Genomic DNA, 18,820 nt, shown 5'->3' on the forward strand with positions numbered 1-18,820 from the left:
ATTTTTCTTAATCATGTATAGATTTTTGTCATAGAAGCTTTTTCTAAATTGAATAAATGGATAGTGGATTTCTTTTTTTTCTTTTTGAAACATTCTGAGGAAATGTTGAAATTTCCTGGGAGTTGTATTACTAAAAGTGTTACTAAAGAGTCCACCCAGTTATTTCTCATAAAAGTTCCTTTAAATAATGTATTATCAACTAAGTAGTTTGGAAGGTAAATGCTTAGAGAATTTAGTGTGGCTAAGCTGGATGAGAGACATAATTTTTTTTTTTTTTTTTTTTGCAGACCTCATTGTTTTCTTCGGATAAAAAGCTATTATATTCACTTAATAAAAACTTAGCTCTAAGTTAAGTCTTAGGCCTCAAAGTGAAGTCTTCTAACAGTTCCATAACTGGACTTGACCTTCAACTATTTTTATGATGCCACCTTGCCTTTCACACCAATTCTATGAGCTCAAGCAGGAATGTACACTACCTGCCTATGATGGTGTGGCAGAAGGGAGTGGTAGTTAAGGTCATGGGAGGCTCTTTGGAAGAATAAATGAAGACCTGGTATTACTTCTAAAACACCGCTGATCCCTGATATACTTTGTGTTTTTATGTCAATTATGGGAGTAAAAATAAGGTGTTTTAATATCAAATAAGAAGATCATATTAGATGGTTTTAAAAGCACCTCCCCTACCCCCCTTCTAAACTCTAGAATGCTTTAATACTGATAGGTCATGAAAGCCTACAGGAGTTCCTTTCCTGGAATCCATACAGGACTGGTTCCAGCACTGGGTGACACAAGGTTCCCGTTCAGTACAGTAAGCATGAGTTAGAGAAAATGCTGTTGTCAAAACTGTTGTTTTCCTCTTTATAAAGTTCATACAAACCAATAAAGAGTGATCAGAAAGCATTTTGGGAAGGATAGGAGGCATGGATTCCACAGCTGGTCTGTGGAACCAGGCATAATTCCAAGTCAGGGATTCCATTTAATTAGGTAAAGTGTTTGAGGGCATAGGAAACCTAGGCTAGGACTCTGCTAACCAGATCAGGTAAATTACTTAAGGGAAACATGTACTTTGAGTTACTCTCCTTGAAGATGAGTAAGTGGCCTTCTCATCAATGTCCTTTAGTGTTTTTGACAGAGACAGTCCTGGGCTGGGTGGATCTTCACTCTGACCAGCACCATATAGCTCTGTGGTTCCCAGCCTGGCTGCAAAGTAGAATTACCTGGAGTGCTTTAAATAATCCTGATGCCGGGTCCTATCTCCAGAGATTCTAATTTAACTTGTCAGGTGTAGCTTGAACATCTGGATTTTAGAAACACCCCCACACACACCCCCCACCCCATGTGATTCTAAGGTGTGGCCAGCCTGGCAAACCCCTGGCATATACTTAAGGTCTTCTAACAAACCTTCCTCTTAAAATCCACCATCCTACCATTTAGCTTTCTGGTGCCCAGTTTTTGTTTTGTCATTTTTCTCCCGTCTCGACACACACACATACTCCACAGATGGTGACTTTCTATCTGCAGTCACACTAAAATAGTCCCTAAGTAGAATTCAAGAGGTGTCCTTGATATATAAGGAGAACCCTGGAGACGAAAGCGATTCTCATGCAAACATGGTAAAAACAATGTTCACTCCCTGCTGTGTTTCTTGACCTGTTTTCTGGGGTGGTTTCCCACTTGCTGTTTTCGTATTACAGAGTTTCCTAGGAGACAACACACTGTGGTTTTTATTCTCCCATCCTCTTGTTGGCATTTGACAGACCTCCTAGTTGAAGACACCGCGTCCCTGGTGGGAGGAAAAAGCAGAACTGAAGGAAATACCACTTTCAATTTGCTCCGGGAGCAAACTCAAAACCCACCGCACATACAGCTCAGCTTTGCAGCACTCAAGTGCGCTTAATTTCCACTTAAACTAATTCAGATTCCAGGGGAGCAAAGCCTGCGCCACTTAACCATCCTGCTCCCTCTTCCGTTCCCCCCATTTTTTTGTTTACTTAAGAAAGCAGATATTTACATTTCCACTTGGCGGCTCACTGCAGGCCCCCCACCCCCACCCCGCCCCACCAGTGTCCAGCGCCGGAGAGCTCCTCTCCTTGTCCAGGATCCCTCTTTCCTCTGCTTGGGTCCCCAGAGGCCAGCGACGATGGAGCCCCTGCCCTTTCCCGGCCCAGCACCTGGTGTGAGCAAAGCCCTACCCCACCCATCTCTTTTGGAGATTCAGGGCCCTGGCCCCGCCCAAGGCGCTAATTTAACTCGAACTGCAGAACTACCGGGCGCTGCTCCTACTTCCAGCTCCTGGCTCGAGCCTGCTTGGTCTTAACCTCAGAGACCGCGGAGCCCCGACGCCGGATCCCTGTCCCTGCTCGTCATGAGTCCCGCGCGGCGGAGCGCCCCCGTTGTGCTGCGCCTACTGGGCGGGCTGGCTCCGCCGCTGCTGCTGCTGCTGCTCCTGCGTCCTCCGGCTGCGTCGGGTGAGTGGGGGTCGGGGACCCCCCACCCCACCCCTCAGGCTAAACCTTTAGGCAGTGTGGGAAGGGCAAGGCCCGTCTCTACAGCAACCGGAAAGTCGGCTGAGCAGGGTCGCTGAGGAATGTCGGCATCCCTGATTGCTCCCGTAATCCTCTACATTTAAGGATCAGCGCTCCTACTGGCATGATCCCTGGGGACGGGAAGAGGCTCTCCGCTGCTAGCCGGCAGTTAGGAAGCTTGCTGTGCTGGACCCCAGCTGGCAGGGTTTTAGGAGTGAGGCGTGGAGGGTAGAGGGAGCAAACACCCGGAAGCCAAAAGGTAGGGCTCGAATAGACTGAATCTTCAGCATCTCCTTAAGGGTGGAAGGCCAAATAGTTGACCACTCTCACCTCTCAACAGGGTCCAGTCGTGTACAGACGTGGCGCTACAAGTTTGCGCGTCGTCTCCTCCAGGTGTAAAGTTCCAAGGGGGCGTCTGTCTTTATTGTGTGCCTAGCAACAGTATGTACGGGAAAGTCTAAAGCACTATATATATTTTATATATATACATATGTGTATATATATATGTGTGTGTGTATATATATATGTATATATGTATATGTATATATTAGATAACGAAAGGCAGGAATTTATTTTCGACTATTTTAGTTTTGAATTAATTGACAGACAGGAAGCCTAACAAGTTCTCGGTATGTCAGCTGAGCATTGGATGGAAATGTTATGTGGGCATAGAAAGCCATTGCTGCTTCCCTTATTCGTCTTGGGAAAGGAATGCTGCAATGAATTGAAAAGTGGTATTTCCTTCAGTTCTGTTTTTTCCTCCCTAGGTGACTGCAGCTTTCCCCCAGATGTACCTAATGCCCAACCAGCTTTGGGAGCTCTTACAAGTTTTCCCGAACAAAGCACAGTAACATACAAATGCAACGAAGGCTTTGTAAAAGTTCCTGGCAAGGCAGACTCAGTGGTCTGTCTGAATAATAAATGGTCAGAGGTTGCAGAATTTTGTAATCGTAAGTTTTTCATTTCATTTTAGAAAAGTTATGGGAATGGAATGTTTCTTAAGTTTAATTTTATCCCTGTTTGGAGTGACTGGTAATAGATAGTTTTCTAGCATTATTAATCACCAGGGTATACCTTTTGGCACTTCACAATCTAGCTAATTGACGGCATTGCCTTCTGGAATGGGCCCTGCCCTTCGTTAATTTTCCCCCTTAACACTGTAACTCTTGAACTGATTAATAGCAAAAATAAACAATAGGTACTGTTTAGGGAGTAAATTATATATAACTACGTTTGGCAATTACCTTGAGACACATAACAGAGATCCTCTGTTTTCTTAAATTTCATTTTGTAAAGTAGGACTTACCCAATACAACTCTGTAGTGATATTTTTAAAAATTCTCAATTTTTATCTCAAAATCCATCATTATAGGAATAGCCCTAGATTAACTTTGACATATACAAGTAAAGATAAAGGTAAGACTTGATTCCTGCCTTTGAACAATTTGGAGCAATGGAAGCTACAGTAAAGATAGAAACTGCCACAAGTATTTTTTGAAATCGGGTGTGAGATCAGCTTTAACTTTTTATCTACCCATGATACAAGGCAGGAGGTTGAAGTACATAAGTCTTTGCACATGTATCATGTTTTAGAGTTTATAACTCTTCTGCATATAGTACTTCATCTAATCCTTCCGACAACTCCCTGAAGTTAGTTAGGGACTTATCCACATTTTACAGTTGAGAAAGCAGCCCCCAGTTAAACAACTTCCTTGAGACCAGGAGCTCCCTTATGCAGGAGAGCCAGGGTGGAAACTTGAGTCTTTTGACTATAAATCCAGTGCCCCTTCCACTATACCGTGCCACTATAAATTCACGTTTGCCTGGATGCTTACAGTTTGTAAATACTTTTAGGTACATCATTGGCTCATCTGATCCTTGTCCCCATAGGTTGTTCTGAGGATTAAATGAGTTTATATGTATAAAACATTTAGAAGCACTCAATAAATATTAGCTATTATTGTTAACTATTATCGTTGTGCAGGACACTAGCCCAGGGATCTGGAAATACCAGATCTTATCTACCCCTGTGCTACATGGGGCAGGGTAAGGGAACTGGCATTAATTGAGTCAGTTCCAGAACTATGCCAGGCAACTTAAATGAGTTATATTTTCTAAATTGTGGGCATAGTGACTTCTATGTACCAGATCTATTTCACAGGCCTCTAGTAACTAGGAAATGAAAATTTATATGTGAATATGCTTGATACACTGTCAATGCCATAGTGACATTAATATAAATACCAAATATGTACAAAGAAGTATAGAAAAAGGAGTGATCTAGGACTAGATAAATAAACATAGGTTATAAAATAAAGTGATATTAATTTTTTTGTTGTTGCTTTCGTTAATACTTTTAGGTAGCTGTGATGTTCCAACCAGGCTACTTTTTGCATCTCTCAAAAAGTCTTATACCAAACAGAATTATTTCCCAGAAGGTTCCACTGTAGAATATGATTGCCGTTTGGGTTACATAAGGGACCATTCTCTCTCAGGAAATCTAACTTGCCTTCAGAATTTTACGTGGTCCAAACCTGATGAATTTTGTAAAAGTGAGTATAATTTTTAAAGACTATTCTTAATCATATGGTGTTTGGGGAAAATAGTGTTTCTTCCTTCACTCACAGTGGAAGTCTATGTGTACATGTTATTATTTAGAATGATTCTTAAATGAACCATTGGAACCATTTTATTTTAAATTAGGGAAACTAAATACCTGTGAGCTAGAAATATTACTTTACTCACTGATTTCACATTTAATTAGTTTAAGGTTACCTAAAATCAAATAGTGTATAGTCTAAATATGTTGCTTTCTTGAAACTGATAAAATGAAGGTACGATTTAAATAGTCTAAGGATAAGTAATATCAATGGTTCAGATGATGAATTTACATAGATGTGCCTGATAATTTAATTTAAAAAATCAATTTGTATTCTCTTCTAGAAAAATCATGTGCTAACCCTAGAGAAATAAAAAATGGTTATGTCACTATACCACATGACCTATTATTTGGATCGTCCATCCATTTTTCATGTAATACAGGGTAAGTTTGGGTATATGAAACACTATATTTAACAAATGGAAAAACAAATTAGGATTTAAGATGGAAGCTTTTAGATTTGTAGCCAGTGTTTACAAGCTAGTAGCAATAAAACCACCCCTCTGTTCAAAGATCTTTATCATGAGCTCATCACAGTTAAATTTAGTAAAATGGGGCAAGAAAGGAAGAGTTCTTATAATACCACCAAAATTCTCTCAATGGTTAGATTTCAGTACATATGTGATTCATTATAAAATTTTAAGTGTGATATGTATAGGAAAATACTTGTGATAAGTTGATGATCCTCGGAGAGATTAAATCCTTTCAGTGTTAAATATGAAACCATTCTTTACCTAAATAATGAATTTGCGTTTGTTTTTTCTATATGCGAACAATCTGTTATAAAATATCATGGATTAAAAACAATTATTCCTAGTGTGAAAATATCATTCTGACCTAAGATCTTTTATAAGTTCTCTATGCAAGGAAAAGGAACTTACTCACTGAGTATTGTCAGTGTCTCAGGTGCTTCTAAAACCTTTATACTCATTCTCTCATTTAATATCTGCAAATTGAATTATGATATTTTATTCTGTGTGTGTATCCCTGTTCTTTATAAAACTATCATTATCACTTGTCTCCTGTACTAAACATAGATGTTTGGATCACTAATATCATTAATATTAAATCTGGGGGTACTTTGAACCCTTTAAATAGAAGTACATTCTATTATTCTATGGTGTCTGTAGTGATCTTTTAGAAGTCAGAAATATAAAATATTTAAGCATCTGTATCTTTTAAAAATGTTTTAAAACACCTTACTATTTTCTAACATGTGCCCTATCCAAATCAAAAATATTTTGCCTGTCTTATACTTTTTTTTTTCTTTTTAGTCAGTGAATATTTTTATTAAACTCTACTATGTAAGAGAAGCCTGGGGAGAGCTGCTGGGAGGCAGGCCTGGCAGCTGAAGCTTCTAGAGCAGAGACTCCTGGAAGCACATGGGTTTTCAGTTTCCTTCTGCTTGAGACGCTGCCTGGCAGCCCCAGGTTCCCAGGTTTTGTCCAGAATGAGTTTGTTCCTGCCACCTTCTCAGACAGAAATCTGGGTCTCTGGGCCAGTCCTGAAATGAGGCCCCTGAGTGGCTTTGGAACAGGTCCACAACCTCCACTGAACTGATGGTCCATTTGCTTTGAAGTCACAGCTGGGTCTTTTCCTGCCATATTTTATTAGGAAGATAAAACTATGCACAGGACACATCGGTGTCGGGGGTGAGGGGCTCACTGGAATTTCTACAACGAGGCCTACAGCTGGAAGAAGTTCTCTTGTCCACCTGGTGCCTGGAAAAGGGCCGGGTGCGGCCCAGTACACAATTCCTTCTTGCTTGTCTTTAATGGCCACCCAGAATCGCTCTTCCAGCAGGGAGAGCTCACTAATGAGGTCTGTGATGGCATTGGTGAAGGCCTCCTGGGGGCTGTAGTCCCTCTGCATGCGGATGATGATCTTGTGTTCCAAGGTGGGGGGAGGGGTGTGCTTTGTAGCCAGCAAACAGCACCTGTGGGTCCATCAGCAGCTGCGATTTAATGATGTTTCCTAGAGTGGTCTTCCTTGTTGACGGTGAACAAACAGGCACTGGGTACCTTGGTGTCCTTGTTAATGGTGATCTTCTTTTCGCCCTCAAAGAGCGAGAAGGACTCGAAGGTGAGAGGGGCGTTCATCCTAGCGTTGCAGCCGCCTCCAAAGACGCCCTTTTTTATTCTTTAATGTCACCCTTTTAGATAGAATTTTTTCTTTTCCTTTAAACTGCCACATGGACTTTTATCAACTATTGTTTTGTCTCTATTTACTGGTGTCATAAATATTTTAAGATGATATTCTGGAGAATTTAAGGGAAGTCAAATATGTGTGAATGGAACTTAATTTTTTTTCTTCCCTCATTGTTTTAGGTACAAATTAGTTGGTGCAACTTCTAGTTACTGTTCTCTTGCGGGAAATACTGTTGAGTGGAGTGACCCGTTTCCAGAATGCCAAGGTTAGACTGAAAAATTCTAAGCACTCAGGTGTGGGACTGAATAATTAATAATAAATTGCTTTCTGCTCCTTAAGAATAACCCACAGTATGTATTTGTACCCTCACCTTCCAATGTGTGTGTGTTTTATGTAATTTAAAGATCTCTATTAGTAATGCTTCTTAATTTATTAACTGTGTGGATAAAGGATTAAAAAATACTAAGGTTTATATTGTGCTTGGTCATCTTACCATTCCTTCTAAGAGTCAAGTAAAATAGATATGGTTTTTCCCCCCATAATTTTTAATTTTATGGATTAAAATACTATTGATCAGAGGGTCTGTATGACTTGATCCTGTATGCCAAAATAAGTGGCAAAAGAAGGCATTTAACCCCGATCTCTTGATTTCAAACCCATAAGTCTTCTAACACCTAGTGTTACCTATGTGTTCCTTTAAGGATTATTAACTGAGGTAGTTATGTAGAAGTGTTTTAAAGTGTGGTATATATTTTTTTATCATTAGAGAAATAACCTTATATAATAAAGAAGAAGTATGGTTTCTGCACTTGGAAAATCTTATCTTCTCAAGGGGGGAATAGGACACGGAGATAATTTCCTAAATGGATATATCAAGTTAAATGTATGTGCATTAGAGACATATGTCTCCTGAAAATTGATAAAAAGTAGGCTTTATTTCTCTCATTGTCATTAAAATTATTGCTAAGTGAAAGTTTTGGGGGTTATTAGGAGCAGGAAACTAGAGTAGATGCAGTGTAATTTATCAAGCATTTATTGACTGACACTCTATGGTAGGGAATGTGTGGGGTCAACTGATATGAAGACAAATAAAATGAAGCCTTGCCAACCAGGAGTTTACTCCAGCCACACCCATCTGGCACCCTGCCCTCCCATAGCTACTATTTCTCCCTTTTTCTCATTATTATTTTCAAATATCCATCATTACAACCCACCATCACCTTTCCTATTTCCACCATCCAGTAAGGGATGCTGTAAATGATACTGAACCAAATATGGAAAGCAAGCAGGGGCTGGACCATATTTTTTTCTAACAGAGGCAACAACTTGTCACAAAGCCTGAACAAGCGGTTTCCCAGTTGAGGCCAATATCTTTACAAGCAATTGCTGTCATGAGTATCAGAAATGTGGACACCAAGCACATATTCCAGCATAGAAGAGCTTTTGCACTGCAAACCCACTCTCTTTTTGTGCTTGCCCACGGCTAGGCCAGGTCCTACTCTCTGTCTGGTATCTTCAACTCTGTGGTGAACATCCTGATGTTCATATTTTCCTCTTTGATTCTTTTATCTGTCTCTGCAACTCAGCAACCACTGACATCTGAACCCTGCAGGAAAGAGCCCTTTTTCCTCAGCAACCCCAGTGTCTTCAGTTATCCCTATTAAAGCCCTACTTCTCCTAGGGTTGATTTTCCACATAACTTTTCTGTTTTGACAGTACCAAAAACATCAAGTGGAAAGTATAAATTCTTAAGCAATGAGCTGTTTTACCTCAAGTATGCAGCCCTGGCCTCTATCAACGCATGAGACAGCACTGATGTCCATGTGTGGATGTGGATATGGAGGTGTGGATATAAAGACCGAAGGAACAATGGACATATTCAAAAATTATCCTTGGTTATACATCAATCAAGAGTGATAGTTGCTCACCTCTGAACAAAGCCTCAGTATCAGAAAGATCTGCTTTCCTCTCTCTCTGCCAATATTTTTTTTTCAAAAATAATTTTAGTAGACTGCTAGTACATGCTAGCCTGGAATCAATCCGTGCTATATAATATCTGTCGTCCCGGGCCCCTCTCTTTATCTTCTCACTTCTAATCACTAAATCATTTTCCTTTACTCCTTGATCTATTTCTCAAACCTGTGTTTTATCTTCCACCTATAACACTTTTAATATAGTTTATTATCCCTTGTCTGGACTATTGCGATAAGGGCCACCCCTAACGTTTTCAGGGTCCAGGACAAGGGTATACATGGAAGTCGCTGGCCTAAGACCCAGCCTTTCTCAAGTCAGCTCCCCCTTCTTGCACTGTGAGGGGTCTCTGATGCGTGTAAATGGATAGCTCGGCCTACACACCCAAGTCACGTCCCCTGTAACCCTTATCCCCACTCCATTGAACTTTGGCCTAAAGGTGAACACATCCACAGTATAGACCATCCTCAAGAATATGGGCCAGGAGAAGACTTGAAAGGGGTGTTGGCACAGGGAGTTCTGGCTGCCAGTTCCTGGAGCATGATTTAGAATGGGGTGGGGGAGGAGCTCTCATTGAACATACCCCCTCAGCCCTGCAGATTCCCCGTCTAGTAGAGAGAGGCACAGCCAGCGGAGGGCCAGAGCATGGCCTTTTAAGCTGTGGGAGCTAAGGCAGGAGTCCCATTTGCTCGAGTTCAAAAGTGATACTGATTGCAGTGACCTCCAGCCTCCATTCTTACACTCCATTAATGTTTCATCTATCCTCTACCTAGTGATCCATCTAAAACACGAATGTGACTTGTCTCTTTCCTTCTTAAAGCTTATTAGTGTCTCCTCATTGTGTACAAAGTCTAAACTCCTTCATATAGTGTTCAAGGCTAGACATGGTCTACCTGCTTCTCCATGCTTATGTCTTGCACTCATCCTTTGCAAACTTCTGTAGTTGTCCAGATACCTCAGACTTCTTCATGCCCTCCCATCATTCCTTGTGCCTCTTCCTGGAATGTCCTTCAGCCCCTTTTTTGCTTAGTTTTTTTTTTTTTTTTCTTAAGGGTCCGCTCTTGTAGTTCTCCTAGAAGCTTTCCCTGACCCCCCAGGCTGGTTAACTGTCCCTCTTCTCTCTTTCCACACCACTGTGCATGCTTTTGTGATAATCCTCACCATTTTGTATTGAAATGATCTCTTTGAATGTCTTTTTCCACTGTATTTTAAGACAGAGGAACTGTATCTTATTCGGTTTTGCACTTCTATTTATAGAACAATGCCCGGTATGTATTAGGTGCTCAGAAAATGTTGGAACTGAACTGATGGTAATATGTGTTGTCATCGCCCACCCAGCCCAGTGTAAATCAGATTAACTTGTTCTTGTTCCTTGCTTTGATCAATGGCCTAAAAGTAATTCGTAAATTGCTAGTATTCTCTGGGTACTTAAGAGTATTTGTGTAATATAATTTGATGTTCACATGTGATCACATTGCTTTCCTGCTTAAAAAAAAAAAAAAAGAGAAAGAAAGAAAGAAAAACAACTTCATGGCTCCAGAGAATGTGGAACCATTGAATTTTTTATCAGGGCAACTGCGAGGGAGAGGCTTCTTTCTATAATATAACAAGCAATACTCTGCTTGTATTTGCCTTACAAATTCAGCTGCTCAGTAAGATTTACTTTAAATAAAAGGCCAAGAGTTAACACATGCTTAAAAAATTTTACCCTGAAAGTCAAAGTCTAAACCTGACATTTAAAATCTTTTGCTCTATCCAAAATTCCTGTTTCCCAAGCTTGCCACTTAACATTCCCAACTCCTTTCATTTGGCATCTTTTCTCCTTGGAATGAAAAGCAGAGCCCTCTTCTCTGCTCTAAGAAGAAGGGTACATCTTAGGTTTAAACTCAAGTCCATTTACTCCCTAGATGGAAATCTCTGCCCTGCTTTCATTTCACCTCTGAGATGAAATGCTTAATTTAGAAGAATAAGTTTTTTTCTGTAAATAAAATCTTTAACAAATTTTAGTTTTACTTGTTTATAAAAATACTTTGCCAGTTTAATTAATTTAAAATATGTTGGGATTTTTTTAAAGAAATTTTATGTCCAGAACCACCAGAAATTGACCATGGAATGATTGAAAAGAAACAAAACAGTTATGCATATAGACAATCTGTAACATATAAATGTATGAAAGGCTTCACCCTGCATGGAGAGAGCTCTATCAATTGTACTGTAAAAGATGACCAAGGAGAGTGGAGTGGCCCCCCACCTGAATGCAAAGGTAATCAGTTTGCAGAGTTATATTTCTGATTTATTCTTGCCCTTAGGTCTATATATGGGCATCTGAGAATCTATGAACTCCCTGAGAAATGAATGTAAAATGTTGTACATGTGCGTATTTGCATGTTTCTGGGTGATACAGTTTTTCATCAGACTCTACAAGGGGTCTATGACTTCCAAAAAGGACGAACCACTGATGTGGAGAACATATGGTAACATATAAATAAATAAATACACACATGACCTTTATGAATATACACACACACACACACACACACATACACATACACATTATATGTCTCATGTTTTTAGTGAATTAGCTTAAATTTGCTGTTTCTTACCATGTTACTTTCAGTAAGTTAATATAGATATCTCTTTGTTTATACAAAGAGTGTATAAAATGGTTTATTTTATTTAATTGGGAGAGAATCTTACATTGAACTAAGGGATCTAGATAATGATTATATATGTTGTGACAGGGCTTCCCTGGTTGCGCAGTGGTTGAGAGTCCACCTGCCAATGCAGGGGACACGGGTTCGTGCCCTGGTCTGGGAAGATTCCATGTGCCGCGGAGTGGCTAGGCCCGTGAGCCATGGCCACTGAGCCTGCGCATCCGGAGCCTGTGCTCTGCAACGGGAGAGGCCACAACAGTGAGAGGCCCGCATACTGCAAAAAAAAAAAAAAAAAAAAAAAATATATATATATATATATATATATATATATATGTTGTGACAACGAAGAGAAACTCTTGCCTACATGTTGACTTCATTGAATTATATTATATGTTTTCTGCCTCCAGAATTTATCTCTTATTGAGAATGCTCTGTTCTTCATCTTTTTAGACCTCTTCTTCCCTCAGTGCTTTTTGATACTTAGGCTGTACTCTCAGAATCTTTAGAACTGCTTTTTAAGTATATTTTTGAAAAGATATTTAGAAGATCAATGAAGCTGAATTATAACATTGCACAGGACCAGGAGGTGGCATTTATTTAAGCAGTGTCATATTTGAATGCCAATATAATTCAAGCAAATACTACTTTTATAATTATACTTGAATTCTATTAGCATGAATTTTTAAGTACTATTGCTTGTTAATAATAGTTTTTTCATATAAATGGTATACATAAATATAGTGAAGTAATATTAAAACCATGCCGATGATTGTATAAAATGAGAAGTAAAAGTCTCCTCTAGTCTTACTCTCAGAAGTAGCCACTGTTTACAAATTTTTGTGTTTTTTTCTAGAAAATAAATATACATATACATATTTCTTTTTTTTTTTTTTGCGGTACGCGGGCCTCTCACTGTTGTGGCCTCTCCCGTTGCGGAGCACAGGCTCTGGATGCGCAGGCTCAGCGGCCATGGCTCACGGGCCCAACTGCTCCGAGGCAAATGGGATCTTCCCAGACCAGGGCATAAACCCGGGCCCCCTGCATCGGCAGGCGGACTCTCAACCACTGCGCCACCAGGGAAGCCCCACATATTTCTTTTTTTAAATCATATTCATTGTATGGATATATTATTTATTTAAGCAGTCTCCTATTGAAGGGAATTTAGTTTTCTAGTTTTTTAAAAAAATATTTTACAAAAGGTGCTACAGTAAATGTTATTGTATGTCTGTTCATTGTACATGTGTGCAAGTACATTTTTTACAATAAGTTCCTTGCAGTGTAATTACTGTATCAAAGGTATATGCATCTAAACATTTGAAACATTAACAATATTGTTTCCAAAGAAACTGTACCAATTTACTGTCCCACCAATATTGTATTTTTATTCTCTGCACTGTTAATGAAAATGGTTATTGTGATATGGAGATGTGATAGTATAAGTGGTGAAAATTTCATTTAATTGTTGAATTCATTTAATTGTGGGTAAATTTTGATATTTTAAAATTTAGCCTTTTGATCCACTTCATATTTACTTTCCCCTGTTTTATTAAATCATCAGTTATTTAGAGCTTACAACTCTATGGCAATGCCCAAGGAAGTCATGGCAGGCCAGTGCTCCCATGACAATGACTGCAAAACCTGGGTAGATTTTTTTTTTTTAATCATATTTTAAAGGCATAGGTTGTTCCATCAGGGGAACAGCTAGTGCTGAATGAACTAAAATTCCTGGGGGTAGGGAGTGAAGGCAAACCATTCTAAGGCCCATCTGGGCTGAGGATCCATCTTGACCCAGATAAAAGACCATTGCCAGGAAAGAGAGACTCTAGCAAAGCTTTCAATAGTTGTGGTGAGCTAGGATAAAGCACTGGAAATTGGAAGTCCTCAAATGCTGACCCAGTTTTTCCCAAGAGCCATTTGCTGATTTCTGGGAGTGCAGGTGAGACTGGGGAGCTAGACCCCAAACTTCCAAAGTACAAAATGAGATCTCCCTGAACCTTATGGTATTTGGACAACAAACCCATCACAGGAAGAGGCTTGTATCAAGCATACAGCCAGTGTCCTCCTTACGACATTTAAGCTCATTTTGAAGCTGTGTGGGGAAGGAGGCTACGTTGCTGGACTGGGACACTGCTGAAGGACAGACCTGGCTCTCCTGCAGTCTCTCAGGGATGAGGAAACAAAGATCCACCAGGCTGTCAAATCCAAAACCCAGAAGGTCCACTTCCAAGGAGCAGAGACAAGAGCAGAAGTAGACTGAGTCTTACAGAATCAGTCCTTCATAGGCTGAGTCCCTCATAGGCTGAGGATGTGATCACTTCAAACCCATCTGCCTATTAGAAAAGGAGACCCTCCCTTTGGTGGATCATATCATCTGAATTATATGGCATATAATAAAAAATTATTAGATATGGAAAGAAGCAAGAAATTATAACCAAATTAGGAGAAATGAAAATCAAATAAAAAAGATCTGGATAATTAGGTCAGCAGACAAGGACTTTAAAATAAGTGTTTAATGTATTTAAGATACTAACGGGGGCTTCCCTGGTGGCGCAGTGGTTGAGAGTCCGCCTGCCGATGCAGGGGACACGAGTTCGTGCCCCAGTCCGGGAAGATCCCACATGCCGCGGAGCGGCTGGGCCCGTGAGCCATGGCCGCTGAGCCTGCGCCTCCGGAGCCTGTGCTCCACAACGGGAGAGGCCACAACAGTGAGAGGCCCGCGTACCGCCAAAAAAAAAAAAAAAAAAAGATACTAACGGAAAAGATAAATAGAGAACTTCAACAGAGAATTGGAATCTATAAAAATGGTGTAAAATAGACATTCTGCAGTGGGAAAATATAATATTTAAAATTAAGAGCACAACAGATAGGTTTAACAGTGATTTGGATGTAGCAGGAGACAGTATTGGGAACTGGAAGAAAGGTTAATTAAAACTGAAGAACAAAGAGAAAAATGAATGTAAAATATAGATCAAATTTAAGAGATATTTGAGACGTGTTAAACTCTTCTAACATATGATAAAAAAGAGGGGAGAGAGAGAGAGAGGGAGAGAAGCAGAAGAAATACTCTAAGAGATAATGACTGAGAATTTTCCCAAACTGATGAAATACATCAACCAACAGATTCCAAAAGCTCTCAAGACTCTAAGCAGAATAAAACCAAAACCACTTCCAGGCACCTCATAGCAAAACTTTGGCAACTTAAAGCAATGATAAAAGCACTAAGAGACATTGTTTTCAATTCTCATTTTACAAATGAGAAAACAAGCTTAGAGAAATTGACAACAGTCTCTAGTATGTGGTCAAACAGGCTTAGGCACTGCTCAGTACTGCCTTATGATGGAGATTGCATAAGCAACCCAAAATCAAACAGGCACTGAAGGCCTAAAATTTTAATGTTAGATTTGTGACTCTCAGAATAGGATCTTCACAGAATTTGCACTCCAGATATTTATTATCTCACCTAAAATCCAAAGAGGAACTAAACTAACCTATGTAAAGTTGGTAACCAACACAAGAGGAGAAAAAGGGAGTTATTTTATTCTAATTGAATTTATTGCTTTAAAAAATAAGTGAAACAAAACAAGTTCCCAAGGTCACTAACATGTCCTGAAAGCTTTGGAAAAAGTAACTATATTGTGATTATCTTTGTTGGTTCAAGATTGCAGCCTGCTGTTCTTTGGTCTTGGCATGAGGGAAAGAAGACAATTTATGAGAAAAACTATCTTTATTTGGGGTGTGTCACAGAATGAGATCACTGCCAACTCTGACTTTGGTTTCCTTTTTCACACAGAAAACAGTTTTAAGAACCTCAACACCACTTGGGTGTAAATTCACTTTAGTTGCCTAAAGGTATAATTTATTTCAAAGCAAAGACAATATAACATTTTAGTTCTTTGGGAAATACATGAGAATACTTGGTTTCCTAAAAATCATATTTAGTTGTTTGTGGGGAAAGGGAAGAGTCATAGAGCAAACAATTGGTTCCTAAATTTTAACTTGGACAGCATTATTTAGCTAATTTTTTAAATAACGTTTTTCCTCCACAGAAACCTTTCAAATTTACAAAGTCACACCAGCAGTTCAGAAACCCACCAGAGTACATGTTCCAGCTACCAAAGCCCCATCATCTCCTCAGAAATCCACCACAGTGAATGCACCAGCTACAAAGGTCCCACCAACTCCTCAGAAATCCCCCACTGTAAATGTTTCAGGTACAGAAGCCCCACCAACTCCTCAGAAACCCACCACTGTAAAGGTTTCAGCTACAGAAGCCCCACCAACCCCTCAGAAACCCACCACTGTAGAAGTTTCAGCTACAGAAGCCCCATCAACTCCTCAGAAACTCATCAAAATAAATTCTTCAGCTACAAAGTCCCCACTAGTTTCTCAGAAACCCACCACTGTAAATGTTCCAGCTACAGAAGTCTCATCAGCTCCTCAGAAACCTTCCACAGCAAATGATTCAGCCACAACAGCCCAAAATTCCCTCATATCAAACACTGTCTCTACAGCAGTTCAGAATCCTATCATGGCAAATGCTTCTGCATCACAGGCCACACCACCAACCCAAAGATTCACCACGGCAAAATCTTCACTTACACAGAATCTTAGAGCAACACAAAAGTCCACTGCTGTACATACCCCAGTGACCAAGAGTCTCCATGCAACACAAAGATTGACCTCTACTCATGTTACAGCAACAAGGAGTCCAGCTGTTCCCAGGGCAACCACACGTTTTCATGCAACAAGCACACCTAAAGGAGGAGGAAGCTCTCCTTCAGGTCAGTTGACTACTCTGTTCAGGTTTCCAAGTATGGATTTTATGTGCTATGGTGGAAATTTCAAATTGATTGGGATTATAAAATTAAATAGATTCTGGTTTATTGTAGGCAGAGTTTCTTCATACTGATGTTCTGACTTTCTTCAGAGGCAGACTTGGATTGTGCTAGGCACACCTTTAAGAAAGAAGCATTTTGCAGTAATATAGAAAAATGTTGTGGCTCCATAAAAGCAATGCTAAATTAAGATCGGTGAAGAAATTTTGTTTTTTATGTTAGCTTTAGGGAGTCACTGAATTCCTCAAGACCCCTCAAAGAACCAAATATGTATAATCCTTAAGGTTTATTTCCGGGTCTGATTCATTGACAGAGACCCATCCTTCAAGCATGCTAAAGGAACTCTCCAGATTCCCTAGAGTTGCTAATTTGGTAAAGCACCTTAATAGTATCTTCTAAGTAATTAAAAACAGAGTTCTTTGAAATAGTTCACATTAACTCTTTAAATGACAGTTTTCATGTAAGCAGAGTAAAATATGCTGTAGATTTCAGAAAAACCTCTTGAGTGAATGAAACCCCTCTTACTAATTAATGCTGTTTCAGACCACCCGGATGTCTTCTTGTTTTACAACTTGCTTAATGTACAGCTATATTAATAGACATTCTTGTTCTCTAATAGAGATATGTGTTTTTTGTTTGTTTAGTTTTTTGGAAAATCTCAATAGGACTGAGCCAAGAGATAATTTTTCAAATTATTTTAATTTTTCATTGACGTCAACACACAGAAAACTGTGTAAAATATACATATAAGGCTTAATAACTTTTCTAAAGCAAATATTGGTATAACCACCACATATGTCAAGAAATAGAGCATCAGCAGCCCCTCACTTTCCAGATGCCCTGTTGATTCTGAACTCTATTCTCTGACTTCTCCAACCAGTGTGACTGTGGCTTTCTGCTCCCTGCACCAAGTGGCCTAGGGATTTCCCCCTGCAGCATCCATGCAAATCTCACTCCCTGCAGCTTAAGCCCTGCCTGAGCTCTTCAGCTTTGATTAGTTTCTGTCTGAGTTAGTTTGCTCTTCCATGCCTTCAAATCATTGTTATTGTTGATTTTTTTAATATTTTGTCCAGATTTCATAATTGCCATGATCAAGTTCATTTGGCCATTACCCAGAATCTTTAAGAACTTAAAACATTACAGGTGTTATTGTTGAAATTTCCTTTGTATGTTTCTTAATTCCTTTAGGTAAAAGACCAAATACCCACAAATACACAAACTCTCACTCCATTTAGTTCCCCTCTTTAAAAGGGGAACTTGAATTCCTGCCTTCTTTCTTAAAAAAAATTTTATTGAAGTATAGTTGACTTACAATGTTGTGTTAATTTCTTCTGTACAGCAAAGTGACTCAGTTTTTTATATATATATGTATATATATATATATGTATATGTATATATACATATACATATGTATGTTTTTTCATATTCTTTTCCTTTATGGTTTGTCACAGAACCTGCCTGCTTTTGATCACTATTCAGTGGCATCAGATAGTTGTGCTTTTAGAATCGTGTTTTATACATTATGACCATACTTTCATAATGATTTCATACATTTAATAATGGTTATCTTGAGGCCTATTTTGCCATTACCTGAATATTTTTAGGAACTTAAACATTACAAATCTTACTGTTAAAGTTTCCTTGCACATTTCCCTGCTCCCACTTCTCTTGCTCTAAGGCAATCACTGCAAGCTTCCTCTCTGTGTTTTTATTCTTATGCTACATGTATGTCACTATAAGTAGTATATATTATTGTTTCTAAAAAATTTTTATTTTATTGGGGTATAGTTGATTTACAGTGTTGTGTTAGTTTCAGGTGTACAGCAAAGTGATTCAGTTATATATATACATATATCTATTCTTTTTCAGATTCTTTTCCCATATAGGTTATTATAGATTATTGAGTAGAGTTCCCTGTGCTATACAGTAGGTCCTTGTTGATTATCTATTTTATATATAGTAGTGTGTATATGTTAATCCCAACTTCCTAATTTATCCCTCCCCCCCAACCTTTCCCCTTTGGTAACC

At 39.2% G+C, this 18,820-nt stretch overlaps 1 protein-coding gene and 1 pseudogene across 8 annotated transcripts in view; one reads left to right on the forward strand and one right to left on the reverse strand.

Moving 5' to 3' along the window:
- Positions 1-2,162: 2,162 nt before the first annotated feature.
- CD55 (CD55 molecule (Cromer blood group)) overlaps positions 2,163-18,820 on the forward strand; it is a 34,621-nt gene continuing 17,963 nt past the window's right edge. For 2 of the 7 annotated variants that reach the window (XM_081225504.1, XM_081225505.1), the window contains exons 1-7: positions 2,165-2,468; positions 3,293-3,475; positions 4,886-5,077; positions 5,469-5,568; positions 7,512-7,597; positions 11,378-11,566; positions 16,004-16,738. In XM_081225504.1, the coding sequence (XP_081081630.1) occupies positions 2,366-2,468; positions 3,293-3,475; positions 4,886-5,077; positions 5,469-5,568; positions 7,512-7,597; positions 11,378-11,566; positions 16,004-16,738 (1,588 nt within the window). In that variant the 5' untranslated portion in view covers positions 2,165-2,365. Of the gene's footprint in view, positions 2,469-3,292; positions 3,476-4,885; positions 5,078-5,468; positions 5,569-7,511; positions 7,598-11,377; positions 11,567-16,003; positions 16,739-18,820 lie in introns of all 7 variants that reach the window. The other 5 variants (XM_081225506.1, XM_081225502.1, XM_081225508.1 and 2 more) reach the window with 4 other exon arrangements.
- LOC308612797 (DNA-directed RNA polymerase II subunit RPB11-like) lies at positions 6,563-7,493 on the reverse strand (annotated as a pseudogene). Its single transcript has one exon. The product of its transcript is annotated as a DNA-directed RNA polymerase II subunit RPB11-like (transcript).

This window comes from Mesoplodon bidens (assembly GCF_964165515.1).
Source record: "Mesoplodon bidens genome assembly, chromosome: 2".
NCBI classification, from domain to species: Eukaryota; Metazoa; Chordata; class Mammalia; order Artiodactyla; family Ziphiidae; genus Mesoplodon; species Mesoplodon bidens.